Here is a 16,981-nt window from a genome sequence, read left to right as displayed (position 1 = left end):
TTGCAATATCTTATAATAAGTCCCAATTAGTTTTGTTAATTTTATGTTTCTTCTTGTTATTAAGAATTTTTTATTATACTCAAAAATTTTATATGTGTTGTACAACTATATTTATTAATGCTAACTTTAATAGAGCTCATAACTACGAAGAACAAATATATACATTACCAGCATTGCTTATCCAATTGACTTGTGATGCCAAGTAATACTGCTTATGGTTCCAGAGATAATCTAAACTGTATGATTAGAATTCTTAAAAACCAGAAATCAGGATTAACGATTGTCCACATCAATGCCCAAAGTCTAAATAATAAATTAGATGAATTAGATGATAGGCACTCCCATGCTGGTGGAGTTGCAATATATTTAAAAAACTGTATCCACGGTACTATAAAACTGAAGTCTGAGCAAAGCAACTGTATTGAATACCTCTTTGTTGAAATAACTGGCATTTCTAACTCGTCAATGCTTATTGGATGTGTATATAGGCCCAACAGCAGCACACCGTTTGACATGCTGATATCGTGCCTTGAAAGAATATCATTACGATATAATGATATTGTTATTGCGGGAGATTTTAACAGCAATATTTTAATTGAAACGCAATTTTCTGATGCTATGGAACTTCTTGATCTGGTACCTACTAACCGCTCTGTTCCAACCCATTTTACTAATCATTCGTCTACTCTTTTGGACATTTTCTTTGTGAACTGTGAGTCAAAGGTTCTTTTATATGACCAAATTGCTGCACCGGCTTTTTCTAAACATGACTTGATATTTCTTGTGTATGACTATCACATAAATCAACAAGACGAGGCAATTACATTCCGTGATTTTAAAAAACTGAACTATAATCTTCTTAATAGCCTTACTGATAATGTCGAATGGGATTCTATATATCAGCTAAATTCTGTGGATGACCAAACAGCATTTTTGCAGCATTATATTAGCTTAATATATAGTCAATGTGTTCCTGAAAAAACCATTACCATAAAAAATCAGCAACCCCCATGGTTTAATGAACAGTTACGTGCACTAATCGATGAAAGAAATATTGCATACAAACGATGGAAACGATACAGAACAACACAACTGCATGAGCGCTTTAAGTGTGCCAGGCGAAATGTTGGGAAAAGCATAAACGAGGCCAAAACGCTATTCTTTCTGAAAAAATTTCTGAATGCTGTTAACAGCAGATCTAAATGGAAGGAAATTCGTAAAATTGGCATAGGAGCGAAAACCAACACCAACTTTCCGCCCAATCTAAACATCAATGAACTGAATGAGCATTTTGTATCTGTTTGCTCTATATGTCCCCATGAAAATATATATGAAAATATGAACACTGTACAAGTGGAAAATCCATTTTCCTTTTGCTGTGTAGACCAAACTGACGTTTTGAACAGCATACTCTCAATAAAATCTGATGCAACTGGAACTGACGGAATAAATCCAAGATTTATCAAAATTATCATGCCAAAATTGCTACCATATGTAACATATATTTTCAATACTGTTCTGACCAAGTCCACCTTTCCGCATGAATGGAAGCTCGCTAAAATCATACCGACTAGAAAATCGAATAATGAATACCGCCCCATTGCAATCTTACCGTTCTTATCCAAAGCGCTAATGCATAATGGCGAATCAAATCGAACAATTCCTGTGCACTCAAAATCTATTATCAGAATGGCAATCTGGTTTTAGAAAAAAGAGAAGTTGCACATCTGTCTTAATAGACGTTGTTGAAAATATTAGACAAAATATGGACAACAAGATGGTATCTTTTCTCCTTCTATTGGATCACAGTAAAGCATTTGATACTGTAAACCATCAAATTCTTGTAGTCAAGCTCTCAAAACTATTTAATTTTTCCCGAACTGCCTGTCAACTGATATCATCGTACCTGTCTCAAAGATCTCAGTCCGTATATTGTAATGATATCTGGTCAAATACGCTTCATGTTCCAAATGGTGTGCCCCAAGGCTCAACCCTGGGCCCATTGTTATTCACCATGTACATTAATGATCTGCCCGATGTACCTTTATCATGTAAGATACAAATGTATGCTGATGACGTTCAACTGTATACCTGCACGAAACTGAATGACTTTCAAACATGTATTTCTAATGTAAATAATGATTTGAATTTAATATATTGTTGGGCTGTTAATAATGCCTTACGTTTAAATCCTACCAAATCTAAGCTGATCATCATACACAAAAGAAGTGTAACAATCCCTGACCAAGTTGAAGTAAAGATTGAGAACACGATTGTAAACCGTGTTCAAGCAGCAACAAACTTGGGTTTAACATTCAACTCTACCTTAACTTGGACGAATCATATAAATGCAGCTGTGGGAAAAGTTCGTGGTATGCTGCGGAATATGTGGGCAGCTCGTCTGTCAACTCCTTTCGAAATTCGTATGCTTCTTGCTAAATCTTACTTAATCCCAACTCTTCTATATAATTGTGAATTATTTGCAAGTTGCAGTGCTGATGACAATAGGAAAATCAAAGTTGCCTACAATGATATTGCACGATATGTATACAACAGACCACGGTATGACCACATATCACAATTTGTTTATCAGATTTTTGATCTTTCAGTTGAAAATTTACTAAATGTTAAATGCTTGCAATTACTACATAAGGTTATTTATAACAAAGAACCTGAATATCTTTACAAACACCTACAATTTGCTAGATCAAATCGAGGGCGCAAACTGATTCAACCTAGATTTGAATCTCAAATCACTGAAAGGCAATTTATTGTAAACAGTATTCGTCTCTGGAACACCCTCCCATCATATATACAACTCATAAGCAATGCTATTGAATTCAAAAAGGAGCTACATGATTATTATAAGTAGAAATTGTATGTAGTCTAGTAGTATAAGTTATAATTAAATTATTTATTTATTTTTTTATAAGTTATAGTTTATAATAGAATTAATTGATGAAACTGCACTGTTGTGAACCAGCACAGTAAAATATAAGATATAATCTTGTTGTGCTTGGTGTTAAATAAATGAAATGAAATGAAATGAAATATCCAACAACTGTGCCAAGCATGGTTCAAATCGGGCTATAACCTGATATAGCTGTCATATAAACCGATCTTGGGTCTTGACTTCTTGAGCCTCCAGAGGGCGCAATTATTATCCGATTTGCCTGAAATTTTGTGCGACGGATTCTCTCATGACCATCAACAAACGTGTTTATTATGGTCTGAATCGGTCTATAGCCCGATACAGCTCCCATATAAATCGATCTCTGACATTTTACACAGGTCTCCAACATGTAATAATATAATAATAGCAGAGCAAATCTTTTCCTATATCCTTTTTTGCCTAAGAAGAGATGCCGTGAGAAGAACTCGGCAAATGCGATCCATGGTGGAGGGTATGTAAGATTCGGCCCGGCCGAACTTAGCATGCTTTTACATGTTTCTTATATTCTTTTTTGCCTAAGAGGAGATGCCGGGAAAAGAACTCGACAAATGCGATTCTTGGTGGAGGGTATATAAGATTCGGCCCGGCCGAACTTAGCACGCTTTTACTTCTTATATATAAGATTAACAATGCTCAGACCAAATAAAACCAAAATTAATATAGACAGTTGTAAGCCATGAGAGAAATCATTGTACAAAATTTTTATCTAATCGGATGAAAATTGCGCCCTCTGTAGGTGCAATGCATCGTTGCAAAAAAATTAACTATTCCTATAGTATCCATCGGAAACATATCAATCGATATTCACTCAAAAATAAAATATCGTTAGTATCGATAGTGCCACAAATATGTTGCCAGCTCTGCACTGAATATATCCTTTAAGACTTTGCTCCTTAGATTTATGACTTCCAACTGATATTTTTAATCTTGGTTTCATTTGGTCTGTGCATTAATATTGCTTCTTTATAAATCGATCTCCAGATTTTTCCTTCTCATTTCCATTTGAAATAAAGATGATGGGAAACTAGATTTATAAATAACTCTATCGAATATATCAAATGTTGCGACTATCGATAGTTTGCCAGCTCTATTATATACCCTCCACCATGGATCGCAGTTGTCCAGTTCTTTGAATGACTTTTTCAAATGCAAACGAGCTATATCAAGTTATTGAGTAATAAATCCCCTCCAAGAAGTCTAATCGGGAACATCGGATAACAATTGAGCCCTCTAAAAGCTGAAGAAGTCAAGATCCAAAATTGGTTTATATGGCAGCTATATTAAAACAGAGACCGATTTGGCCCATTTACAATACCAACTGACCTGCACGGACGGACGGACGGACATGGCTAGGTCGACTTAAAATGTCAAGACGATCAAGAATATAAATATTGGGTTGCCCAAAAAGTAATTTTTTAAAAGATTTTTTAAAAGAAAGTAAATGCATTTTTAATAAAACTTAGAATGAACTTTAATCAAATATACTTTTTTTACACTTTTTTTCTAAAGCAAGCTAAAAGTAACAGCTGATAACTGACAGAAGAAAGAATGCAATTACAGAGTCACAAGCTGTGAAAAAATTTGTCAACGCCGACTATATGAAAAATCCGCAATTACTTTTTGGTTATAAACGGAATGAAGAAATTAGTATACCCCCCATAACATGGTGGAGGGTATAAAAAACAATAAACGAGCAAAAACAAATAAATTTTATAAATATTTTGCAACATTGTGTTATGTATTTTAAAAAGCTTTCTATATACCGATTTATATGAAATCATAGGAACTATGTATGGTATTAGGAGAAATCAATAGAAATGCCCAAATAATGAAATTAAAGAACAACCTTCATTCATTATTGTTTTCGATTTTCCGAACTAAGCTCGGTCCCGATCTTTCTATATACCGATTTATATGAAATCATAGGAACTATGTATGGTATTAGAAGAAATCAATAAAAATGCCCAAATAATGAAGTTAAAGAACAATTTTCATTCATTATTGTTTTCGATTTTCCGAGCTAAGCTCGGTCCCGAGCGAGCCGGATACTCGAGGTTCAACTGTATAATTACGATCAAGAGTATGTTTACTTTATAGGGTAAGAGAATTGCGATGTTGCAATAATGCATTTTGATGATCTTAAACTTTTAAAAGCTCTCTCTCACCCTCTCTCCATATCTCCCCCAATGCAAATGTTTTGTTGATATTGGCGTCTTAATTTGCATTTGTATTCAATTAAATTGTGCAGGTTTATCTTTGGAAAGTTTTATTAAGTGACATATTGCAATTTAGTCGACAAAAATAGTTTAGAGTAGAAAGATCATAACATAGTAGAAGTGCTCAACAGAATGCTCAGGTCAAGACCCCTTGATACAGAAACTGCCAAAAAGCGACAATTATTTCAAATGAAACAATTTGCCACCGAAGGTTTGAATATACCCCTTAAGAAAAACTGGTCCGAATCTTGGTGTACATTGTCGCAAGAGTTTGATAAGGTACTGGTGGAATTATTGGATATGGAGATAAGGCATGAAGATGTTTTCATAATCACCTTTATAAAATGTGGCACCACTTGGATGCAAGAGGCTGTATGGCTGCTACTGAACAATTTGGATTTTGAGAAAAGCAAAAATGTGCATATATGGGATAGAAGTCCATTTTTGGAGTAAGAAAATTTTCCAGGCAATAAAAAATAAACAAATTTGAAATTTTCTTATCTTTTTTTTAAAGTAATCATGGCTTCAATGTAACCGCCCCCAACGCCATTAAGTTGTGTAAGACGCTATCCAGCCCACGAGTGATAAAAACCCATATGCCCCCAAATTTATTGCCGCCTCAACTATGGAAAAACAAAACAAAGGTAAATCTAGCAATGAATATATTGTAAATACCATGAATGTATTGTAAATACCATTTTATTTTATCTATCAACAAACAATCATAACAACAACAAAATTATATTTCAGATCATTTATGTGGCCCGCAATTGTAAAGATGTGGTCATATCTTCATATCATTTTACAAAAAAACTTGGCTCGTGGCGTGGCAGTAGTCTAGAGGAATTCGCACAGGATTTTATGAATAACGAAGTGATGTATACCAGTTTTTGGTCCCATGTGGTGGACTATTGGAAGATGCGTCAGGAGCCTTTTGTATTCTTTACCACCTATGAAGAAATGCAAAGAGATTTGCCAGCAGTCATAAGGGAGCTATGCCAATTTTTGGGAAGACCTCAGCTGACAAATTTGGAAATGGAAAATATAAAAATTCATTTATCCTTTGATAAAATGAAGGGTAAATTTTCATTTTTATTTGTTTTAACATTTTTAATGGATTGCTTTGTTAGAAAATAGACAAACCAATATCACCTTTTTGATGAGAGAACAAGTACCCACCATAAGTGAAGATTTTCAGTGAGATTTTTTAAATTTAAAATTTTCAAAATGACTTAAAATATTTAATACAATACTTTACTTTATTGCAGATTCATGCGTCGTGGCATAGTGGGTTCGTATAGAGACGAAATGTCCCCCGCATTACAGGCACAAATTGATAACTGGTCTAGAAAATATTTGGCACTACATGGTCTCACCGAAGAAGATATATTTGGAAAGTTATGAAAAAATGTTTAAAATATAAATATACTCATTTTACTTATAAAATTTCCCCAATAAGGTGAATATTTTAAAAAAAAATGGAAATTGCAAGCAAAATAAAATATTTAAAAGTGAACAAGTAAGAGCGATCGTAGTTCGGCCGGGCCGAATCTTGTATATCCTCCGCCATGGATCGCATTTGTAGAGTTCTTTGAGCGGTATCTCCTTTTAGACAAACTAAGAATAATGGATAAGAATTGTAATGCTATTGGAGATATATCAAGTTATAGTCCGATTCGTAACATAAGTGAATTGAATGTTGAAGACTGTAGGAAAAGTCATTGAGTTATATTTCAGTTCATTCAGTTAAGAATTGTGCCTTGTAGGAGCTCAAGAAGCATAATCGAGAGATCGGCTTATATGGGAGCTGTATCAGGCTATAAATCAATGCCGACCATATTGGACACGTATGTTGAAGGAGACGACATATTCCAAAATTTCAGCAATATCGGATAAGAATTCCGCCCTCTAGAGGCTTAAGAAATCAAGATCCGAGATCGGTTTGTATGGTAGATATAACAAGGCACCAATGTAGCCGAGTTGGTAGCGTGCTTCGATTACCAGATGGAAGGCATTCATCCAGCGTGTTAGATGTACGATAGATCCGTGGAGCGAATATATTGAGTTGCCCAAAAAGTATTTGCGGATTTTTCATATAGTCGGCGTTGACAAATATTTTCACAGCTTGTGACTCTGTAATTGCATTCTTTCTTCTGTCAGTTATCAACTGTTACTTTTAGCTTGCTTTAGAAAAAAAGTGTAAAAAAAGTATATATGATTAAAGTTCATTCTAAGTTTTATTAATAATGCATTTACTTTCTTTTAAAAAATCCGCAATTACTTTTTGGGCAACCAATAGATTCGGATCATTACCTTGTTGCCGCGAAATCCGTACTTGGGTACCGAAAGCCTCCTCCAAGAACCCATGTTACGACCAAGAGTGTCGAGATGCTACTGAAGTCTACAATGCGGTATATAGAGCAACCCTGCAATCAGTAGCAACGCGCCAGATGAAGGCGAGGTATCGGGAGAAAAGGAGAGAGGAGGAAATTCTACCAAAGAATGAACCATAAAACCGATGGCTTTGGTGCAGGCACATCCTTCTGCAGAAACAAAGAAGGAAATCAGGTAACTGACACAGATAGCATGATGAGGATATGGAAAGAACATTTTACCCAACTGCTCCTGTCTGACGTTGGCGGCGAAGAGATCCTTAGAGAGATACCTTAGATCCAATCAATGATGATGGTATAGAATGTTTACCTCCTAGTCAGAATGAGGTCCAAGTAGTGGAGACCCGACTAAAGAACAACAAGGCAGCAGGAGCCGGATATTTCGTAAACATATTTATGATTTCTGATGTCTGGCACTCTCTGGGGTGCTAACGAAATTCCGATAGTCATTAAGAAAACTTCCTTGCATAAAGGTCTGAGTTTACGTCGAAAATTCATTTCTTTAGAAAATTTTGTCAAAATCTAAATTTGAGCATTCTGTGAACGTTTTAGTTCTATGAAAAATTTTGTCTTAATTTTATTTTTTTTTTTTTGTGAGTAGAAAATTTTGTCAACATGTTAAACCGTACTTATAGCTGTGCGTACGTACAGCACCAAAATTCATTGATAAAATCTCATCGATATCTCATCGAAAATGTTGCCAACATTTAATTTTTATAAATGTTGTCAAAAGAATATTTTTATAATATAAAAAGAAACTTAGCCAAAATGTTTTCTAGATTAAAAAAAAGAAAAAGTAAAAGCGTGCTAAGTTCGGCCGGGCCGAATCTTATATACCCTCCACCATGGAGCGCATTTGTCGAGTTCTTTTCCCGACATCTCTTCTTAGGCAAAAAGTTATATAAGAAAAGATTTGCTCTGCTATTAGAGCGATATAAAGATATGATCCGGTTTAGACCACAATTAAATTATATGTTGGATACCTGTGTAGAATGTCAGCCAGTTCGAAAAAGAATTGCGCTCTTCGGGGGCTCTAAAAGTAAAATAGAGAGATCGATTTATATGGGAGCTGTATCGGGCTATAGACCGATTCAGACCATAATCGTATAATATTTGCGACCTCTAGGGGCTCAAGAAGTCAAGTCCCCAGATCGGTTTATATGGCATCTATATCAGGTTATGAACCGATTTGAACATTATTTGACATAGTTGTTGAAAGTAAGAATAAAATACGTCTTGCAAAATTTCAGACAAATCGGATGGGAATTGCACCCTCAAGAAACTCAAGAAGTCAAGTCGCCAGATCTGTTTATATGACAGCTATATCCGGTTATGAACCGATTTGAACCATACTTGGCACAGTTATTGGATATCATAACAAAATACTTCGTGCAAAATTTCATTCCAATCGGATAGGAATTGCGCACTCTAGCGGCTCAAGAAGTCAAGACCCCAGATCGGTTTATATGGCAGCTATATCAAAACATGGACCGATTTGAACCATTCTTAGCACAATTGTTGGATATCATAACTAAACACGTCGTGCAAAATTTCATCCCAAACGGATAAGAATTGCGCACTCTAGAGGCTGAAGAAGTCAAGACCCAAGATCGGTTTGTATGGCAGCTATATCAAAACATGGACCGATATGGCCCATTTACAATACCAACCGACCAACACTAATAAGAAGTATTTGTGCAAAATTTCAAGCGGCTAGCTTTACTCCTTCGGAAGTTAGCGTGCTTTCGACAGACAGACGGACTGACATGGCTAGATCGACATAAAATGTTACGACGATCAAGAATATATATACTTTATGGGGTCTCAGACGAATATTTCGAGTAGTTACAAACAGAATGACGAAATTAGTATACCCCCCATCCTATGGTGGAGGGTATAAAAATACTTGTCAAAAATTTCTTGAAAATTTTGTCATAGCGATTTATTTCACACTTCCCAATGCGATTCGTTTAAAATTTAACGGTTAAAAGTAGAAAAGTTTTATTCCACAAATTTTCTACAACAAACATCGCTTGAACTTTTTTTGGAGGCTGCATTTAAAAAAGCTTTTTTTCAAATTGTCTCTGCTTGCAGCAACCAAAATGCCATAAATGGCTTTAATCTTTTGCTATCTTCTCTCATATGCATTGCCACCAACAATCAGTCTTGCGTTATGGTTCGCTCCAAACACTCTTACTCTCTACTGCGTTATCAATTTAACAATAAAGTGACGTATCAATTGCTGCTGCTATTACTCTCTTTGTGTGGCCTCAGCATTGGACTGATTATTCTTTATGGGCACGGCATTATCAGTCAAAAAAATGTTGCCGTCTTAAAATTTTTCAAACGACAAATTAGCGAGAACTCATTGAAAGAACACATCGCCGTTAGCACAAATCGTCAGCTACGTGATTGGCATAAGGGGCCAGAAGGTGTGGATGAAATTGGTCAGAGGGCCACAACGAATAACTTGCAGCCTGAGTTTATTGGCGGTAACAGCGAACATGGTCTGCGTTTAACCGGTTTTAATGTCAACATTTCACGGGGGTTACCGCTGCAGCGTTCACTTCCCGATACTCGACATAAAAAGTAAGTAAGCGTTTAAATAACAATAGGAGCATGTTGACTGGGTTGGTGTTGGCATCAATCTGTTTGCGTGTTTTTGCAATATAAGTCAAGAGGTGCCAAGTTTGTTGTATTTTTAATAAAATCGTGCTAGGAATTACAGAGACAAAACATATTACAGCCCCCTCCAAGTGCAACGTGAATTCTATTTTAATGCACTTTTTATACCCTCCACCATAAGATGGGGGGTATACTAATTTCGTCATTCTGTTTGTAACTACTCGAAATATTCGTCTGAGACCCCATAAAGTATATATATTCTCGATCGTCGTGACATTTTATGTCGATCTAGCCATGTCCGTCCGTCCGTCTGTCCGTCCGTCCGTCCGTCTGTCTGTCGAAAGCACGCTAACTTCCGAAGGAGTAAAGCTAGCCGCTTGAAATTTTGCACAAGTACTTCTTATTAGTGTAGGTCGGTTGGTATTGCAAATGGGCTATATCGGTCCATGTTTTGATATAGCTGCCATACAAACCGATCTTGGGTCTTGAATTCTTGAGCCTCTAGAGTGCGCAATTCTTATCCGATTGGAATGAAATTTTGCACGACGTGTTTTGTTATGATATACAACAACTGTGCCAAGTATGGTTCAAATCGGACCATAACCTGATATAGCTGCCATATAAACCGATCTGGGATCTTGAATTCTTGAGCCTCTAGAGTGCGCAATTCTTATCCGATTGGAATGGAATTTTGCACGAAGTATTTTGTTATGATACCCAACAACTGCCACGTATGGTTCAAATCGGTTTATAACCTGATATAGCTGCCATATAAACCGATCTGGGGTCTTGACTTCTTGAGCCTCTAGAGGGTACAATTCTTATCGGATGTGAATAAATTTTTGCACGAAGTATTTCGTGATGACATCCAACAACTGTTAAGTATGGTTTAAATCGGTCCATAACCTGATATAGCTGACATATAAACCGATCTGGGATCTTGACTTCTTGATCCTAAAGGTCGCAATTATTATCCGATTTGCTTGAAATTTGTACGACGGATCCTCTCATGACCATCAACAAACGTGTTTATTATGGTCTGAATCGGTGTATAGCCCGATACAGCTCCCATATAAATCGTTCTCTCTATGGGCGCAGTTCTTATTCGAATTGGCTGACATTTTACACAGGTCTCCAACATATAATTTAATTGTGGTCCAAACCGGACCATATTTTGATATCGCTCTAATAGCAGAGCAAATCTTTTCTTATATCCTTTTTTGCCTAAGAAGAGATGCCGGGAAAAGAACTCGACAAATGCGATCCATGGTGGAGGGTATATAAGATTCGGCCCGGCCGAACTTAGCACGCTTTTACTTGTTATGGCAAACATTGTTTATGCATGAAAAATCTAAATTCGGCCCATCATCAGAATGGCGTTGAGGTGATACTCCATAAAACGTGATAATTGATTAACCACTTTGTAGTCATACCAATGAAAGACTCTTTGCTTTGTCGTCTTAAAGAGAATGCAATTATAAATAAATCATTGTTGACGAAAAAACTTGGACGTGATTCAATGATACCATCAAAAATTATGAAACACAAACAAGAAATTTCCCAAAGCTTCCAAATACATTCGGATTTGTTCAAACTCCCATGATTTGCTAAAAATCCAATGATTTCTAAAAAATCCCATGAAATCCCAAAAATCACATGATTTGTTAGAAATTCCAGTATTTCGGAAAAATTTCGGGATTCCTGAAAAATCCCAGTAATTCTGAAAAATCCTAAAAGATGCTATAATACCAGTATTTGTTAATTAACCCAGTTTTTTTAAAAAGCCGAAGTTTTTGTAAAAATACGCAGACTTTGATAAAAAAAAACTACCAGAATTTAAAAAACAAAATCTTAATTTGTCAAGGGTTCCAGGAATACCAGGATTGGTTAAAAATCTCAGAATTAGTTCAAAATGCCATGACTTCTGGAAACTCACATGACATCTGGAAAATCCATGATTTCTAAAAAATAGCATAATTTTTAAAAACCCAGGATTTGTGTAAACTCCAAAAATTTTGTAAAAAATTCCAGGCTATATCCGAGGATTTCTGATAAATCCCAGCATGTCTAAAAAAAGCAGGGATTTGTTAAAAATCCCAGAAGGTGTAAAAATATTTGTTAAATTTTGAAATTCTCAGAATTTGTAGAAAATCCTAAATTTTTCTAAAAATTCGCAGAATTTGATTAAAAAAATCCTAGAATTAGTTTAAAAAAATCTGAATTTGCCAAGGGTTCCTGGAATTCCAGAATTAGTTTAAACTCTCAGTTTTTTTTTAGAAATCCCATAGAAATCCCTAAATCGGCGGATCGGTCTATATGGGGGCTATATCAAGATATAGCCCGATATAGCCCATCTTCGAACTTAACCTGCTTATGGACAAAAAAAGAATCTGTGCAAAATTTCAGCTCAATATCTCAATTTTTAAAGACTGTAGCTTGATTTCAACAGACAGACGGACAGACGGACGGACATGTCTAGATCGTCTTAGATTTTTACGCTGATCAAGAATATATATACTTTATAGGGTCGGAAATGGATATTTCGATGTGTTGCAAACGGAATGACAAAATGAATATACCCCCATCCTTCGGTGGTGGGTACAATGAATATACCCCCATCCTTCGGTGGTGGGTATACAAATCTAAGGAAGATGAAAATCCCACAATTTTTATACCCTTCACGAAAAGATGGGGGGTATACCAATTTCGTCATTCTGTTTGTAACTACTCGAAATATTCGTCTGAGACCCCATATGTCGATCTAGCCATGTCCGTCCGTCTGTCCGTCCGTCCGTCCGTCTGTCTGTCGAAAGCACGCTACCTTCCGAAGGAGTAAAGCTAGCCGCTTGAAATTTTGCACAAATACTTCTTATTAGTGTAGGTCGGTTGGTATTGTTAATGGGCCATATCGGTCCATGTTTTGATATAGCTGCCATATAAACCGATCTTGGGTCTTGACTTCTTGAGCCTCTATAGTGCGCAATTCTTATCCGATTGGAATAAAATTTTGCACGACGTGTTCTGCTATGATATCCAACAACTCTGTCAAGTATAGATCAAATCGGTCCATAACCTGATATAGCTGCCATATAAACCGATCTTGGGTCTTGACTTCTTGAGCATCTAGAGTGCGCAATTCTTATCCGATTAAAATGAAATTTTGCACGACGTGTTTTGTTATTATATCCAACAACTGTGCCAAGTATGGTTCAAATCGGTCCATAACCTGATATAGCTGCCATATAAACCGATTTTGGGTCTTGACTTCTTGAGCCTCTAGAGTGCGCAATTCTTATCCGAATGGAATGGAATTTCGCACGACGTGTTTTGTTATGATATTCAACAACTATGCCAAGTATGGTTTAAATCGGTTCATAACCTGATATAGCTGCCATATAAACCGATCTTGGGTCTTGACTTCTTGAGCCTCTAGAGGGCACAATCCTTATCCGATTTGAATGAATTTTTGCACGAGGTATTTCGTTATGATATTAAACAACTGTGCCAAGTATGGTTGAAATCGGTCCATAACCTGATATAGCTGTCATATAAACAGATCTGGGGATTTGACTTCTTGAGCTTCTAGAGGGCGCAATTCCTATCCGATTTGGCTGAAATTTTGCATGACGTATTTTATTTTTACTTTCAACAACTGTGTCAAATAAGGTTCAAATCGGTTCATAACCTGATATAGCTGCCATGTAAACCGATCTGGGATCTTGACTTCTTGACCCCTAGAGGTCGCAGTTATTATCCGATATGCCTGAAATTTTGTACGACGGATCCTCTCATGACCATCAACAAACGTGTTTATTATGGTCTGAATCGGTCTTTAGCCCGATACAGATCTCATATAAATCGTTCTCTCTATTTTACTTCGTGAGCCCCAATGGGCGCAATTCTTATACGTATTGGCTGAAATTTTACACAGGTCTCCAACATATAATTTAATTGTGGTCCGAACCGGACTATATCTTGATATCGTTTAAGAAGAGATGCCGGGAAAAGAACTCGACAAATGCGATCCATGGTGGAGGGTATATAAGATTCGGCCCGGCCGAACTTAGCACGCTTTTACTTGTTTTAAATATTCCAGAATTTTGTAACAATCGCCGAATTTTTATATTAAAAGTCCCATAACTGGTTGAAATCTCGGAATTTTTGAAAAATTTTTAAATTTTTGTGATCTATCAAAAGACCCAGAAAATTTGTAAACAGTCTCAATTTTTTTTTTAAATCCCAAAATTTTTTAATAATCCTAGGATTTGTTTGAAATTGCAGGAATCTTGGAATATGTTAAAAATACCAGAATAAGTCAAATATTCAAGAATTTGTTAAAAATTTCATAATTTTGACAAAAAAAATGGAGAATTATTTAAAAATCTCAGAATTTTAAAAAATTTTAAATTTTTGGAGATTTCCAGAAAATAAAAAAATACATAAAAAACAAAATTAATTAGAATCCAAAGATTTGCTAATCACGTGTTAAAAATGCAGCATTTTTTCAAAAATTCCATAACGTCTTGAAAATCCCTGGAATAGTTGAAAATCTCACAAATGCAAATTGGCCCATGAACATTCCACTAAGGAACTAAGGCAAACTTCCCACATATCAATGAGTGCTGTCCGTTTCAAGTTTAAATGAATGATAAGGGGCCTCCTTTTTACCCTAGTCCGAACGGCGTGCCGCTGTGCGACACCTCTTTGGGAAGAAGTTGAAAATCTTAGGATTTGATTCAAACCCCTAGAATTAAAAAAAAAAATTTAACTGTCTGGAAAAAATTAACAATAATGCTTCCTCTTCCGTTTCAGATGCCAACGTATGCGTTACCCATCCCTTTTACCAAAATGTAGCATAATTGTAGTTTATCGCAATGAACAAGCGTCTGTCCTCTTACGAACTTTACACAGTCTCCTGGACAGAACACCTGAGAAATTGCTGGAAGAGATCATTTTAGTCGATGATTATAGTGATCCTCAAGATGATGATGAAGGGCTACAAATTTATATGAAAAACAATTTCGGAGACAAAATACAAATGGTACACCTTAAGCAGAGAGAAGGCTTGATAAGAGCTCGTTTGGAAGGTGCGCGAAGAGCCAAAGCAGAGGTTTTGGTATTCTTAGATGCCCATATTGAAGTCAATGTTAATTGGTTACCCCCCTTACTGGCACCCATAGTTAAGGATTCCACAACCTCAACTACTCCTATAATAGATATCATAAAATATGATACCTTTGAGTATCAGGGAGCCATGCCTTCCAGAGGGGGTTTCAATTGGCAATTTAATTATGTTCAACTGCCTTTGCTCAAGGAAGAGGAGCGACTCATCCCCAGGCCTCATAATAATCCTGTTATGAATGGCGGCTTATTTGCCATTACGAAAAAATTCTTTTGGCATTTGGGTGCTTATGATGAAGGTCTGGAGATTTGGGGTGCCGAACAATATGAGCTAAGCTTTAAAATATGGTTATGTGGTGGGAAACTACTGGAAGTCCCCTGCTCCCGTATAGGTCATTTGTATAGGTCTCCCGAATTTGCTGTGAGTTATACGAAACGCAAGGATGATTTCATATCAAAGGTAATGAACATTTTTAACAGAATGCAATTTTACAATTTCTAAGCTTTTCGATTACATTCTCAGAATTACAAACGAGTAGCTGAGGTCTGGATGGATGAGTACAAGGATTTCCTATATGAGCACATACCCAAACTCAATCAAATTGAAGCTGGCGATCTAACCAAGCAAAAATTGCTGAGACAACGGCTGCAATGCAAACCCTTCAAATGGTTCATGGAGCATATTGCCTTTGATTTGCTAAAGATCTATCCCCCTATAAAGCCTCCAGATTTTGCCAGTGGTGCCATTAAAAGTTTAGCTCTTCCAGATTACTGTTTGGATGTTGATAATAAGAAAACTCGCCTTAAGCTTGAGGATGTATTAAGACCCTGCTCCCCTGATCTAAAATATCCCTATGACTCTCAAAAATGGTATTTGGGCTTTCGTAGGGATTTGCAACACCATGGCAATTGCTTGGAGGTACAAGCCTGGGGTTCTCATGCCCCCATTTGGTTGTGGCCTTGTCACAATAGTGGCGGTAATCAATGGTGGTATTATGATCGAACCACTCAAATGTTGATACAGGGTGAGAAGGAGTATACACAACGCTGTTTGGAGGTGGATAGCAAGACCAGGGAGATTTTTGTAAATTATTGTGATTTGACTAGAATACAGCAAAAATGGAAATTTGGTTATATTAATGAAACGGCCATGGATAATTTTTTTATGGAATTAAAATAAGTAGCTGAAATCCTGCTTAAGAGGATTGGAGAACTGAAGAATTCTTAACAAAATTAAAAATTGATTTTTATGATAACAATCCACAAAGTATTATTGTTCTGCTTGTAACATAATGAAATATTAATCTAAGACACAACGAAATATATATATTTGTGATCGTCTTGACCTTCTAAGTCATTTGAGCCAAGTCCGTCCATTTGTTGAAAGCACGCTAGATTTTGAAGGTATAAAGCTTGGCGCTTAAAATTTGGACCGATTCAGACCATAATCGTATAATATTTGCGACCTCTAGGGGCTCAAGAAGACAAGTCCCAAGATCGGTTTATATGACAGTTATATCAGGTTATTAACCGATTTGAACCATAGTTGGCACAAATGTTGAAGGTATAATAACCAAATACTATGTGCAAAAATTCATTCAAATCGGATGAGATATGCGCCCTCTAAAGGCTCAAGAAGTCAAGATCCCAGATCGGTTTGTATGGCTGCTATA

At 36.2% G+C, this 16,981-nt stretch overlaps 3 protein-coding genes across 5 annotated transcripts; all 3 read left to right on the top strand.

The window, feature by feature from the left end:
* The first annotated feature begins 240 nt into the window (after positions 1–240).
* Positions 241–1,707, top strand: LOC131995848 (uncharacterized). The gene has a single exon (XM_059365047.1). The coding sequence runs from the start codon at positions 241–243 to the stop codon at positions 1,705–1,707; it is 1,467 nt and encodes a 488-aa protein (XP_059221030.1).
* Positions 1,708–5,228: 3,521 nt separating this feature from the next.
* Positions 5,229–6,692, top strand: LOC106095059 (luciferin sulfotransferase-like). 3 transcript variants are annotated; one of them, XM_013262300.2, is made up of 5 exons: positions 5,229–5,618; positions 5,684–5,813; positions 5,920–6,247; positions 6,300–6,366; positions 6,438–6,692. In XM_013262300.2, the coding sequence occupies exons 1-5, from the start codon at positions 5,302–5,304 to the stop codon at positions 6,571–6,573; spliced, it is 978 nt and encodes a 325-aa protein (XP_013117754.2). In that variant the 5' UTR covers positions 5,229–5,301; the 3' UTR covers positions 6,574–6,692. The 3 variants fall into 3 exon arrangements, with proteins under 3 accessions (XP_013117754.2, XP_013117755.2, XP_013117756.2); XM_013262301.2 differs by having other exon boundaries at positions 6,307–6,366; positions 6,438–6,527; XM_013262302.2 differs by lacking the exon at positions 6,300–6,366 and having other exon boundaries at positions 6,438–6,549.
* Positions 6,693–6,996: 304 nt separating this feature from the next.
* Positions 6,997–16,690, top strand: LOC106095060 (polypeptide N-acetylgalactosaminyltransferase 8-like). The gene is made up of 4 exons (XM_013262303.2): positions 6,997–7,016; positions 9,657–10,151; positions 15,000–15,768; positions 15,832–16,690. Exons 1-4 carry the CDS (start codon positions 6,997–6,999, stop codon positions 16,486–16,488), a joined length of 1,941 nt encoding a protein of 646 aa, XP_013117757.2. The 3' UTR covers positions 16,489–16,690.
* The last annotated feature ends 291 nt before the right edge of the window (positions 16,691–16,981 follow it).

Source organism: Stomoxys calcitrans, chromosome 1 (genome assembly GCF_963082655.1).
Source record: "Stomoxys calcitrans chromosome 1, idStoCalc2.1, whole genome shotgun sequence".
Taxonomy (NCBI): Eukaryota; Metazoa; Arthropoda; class Insecta; order Diptera; family Muscidae; genus Stomoxys; species Stomoxys calcitrans.
This window is presented reverse-complemented; position numbering and strand designations above follow the sequence as displayed.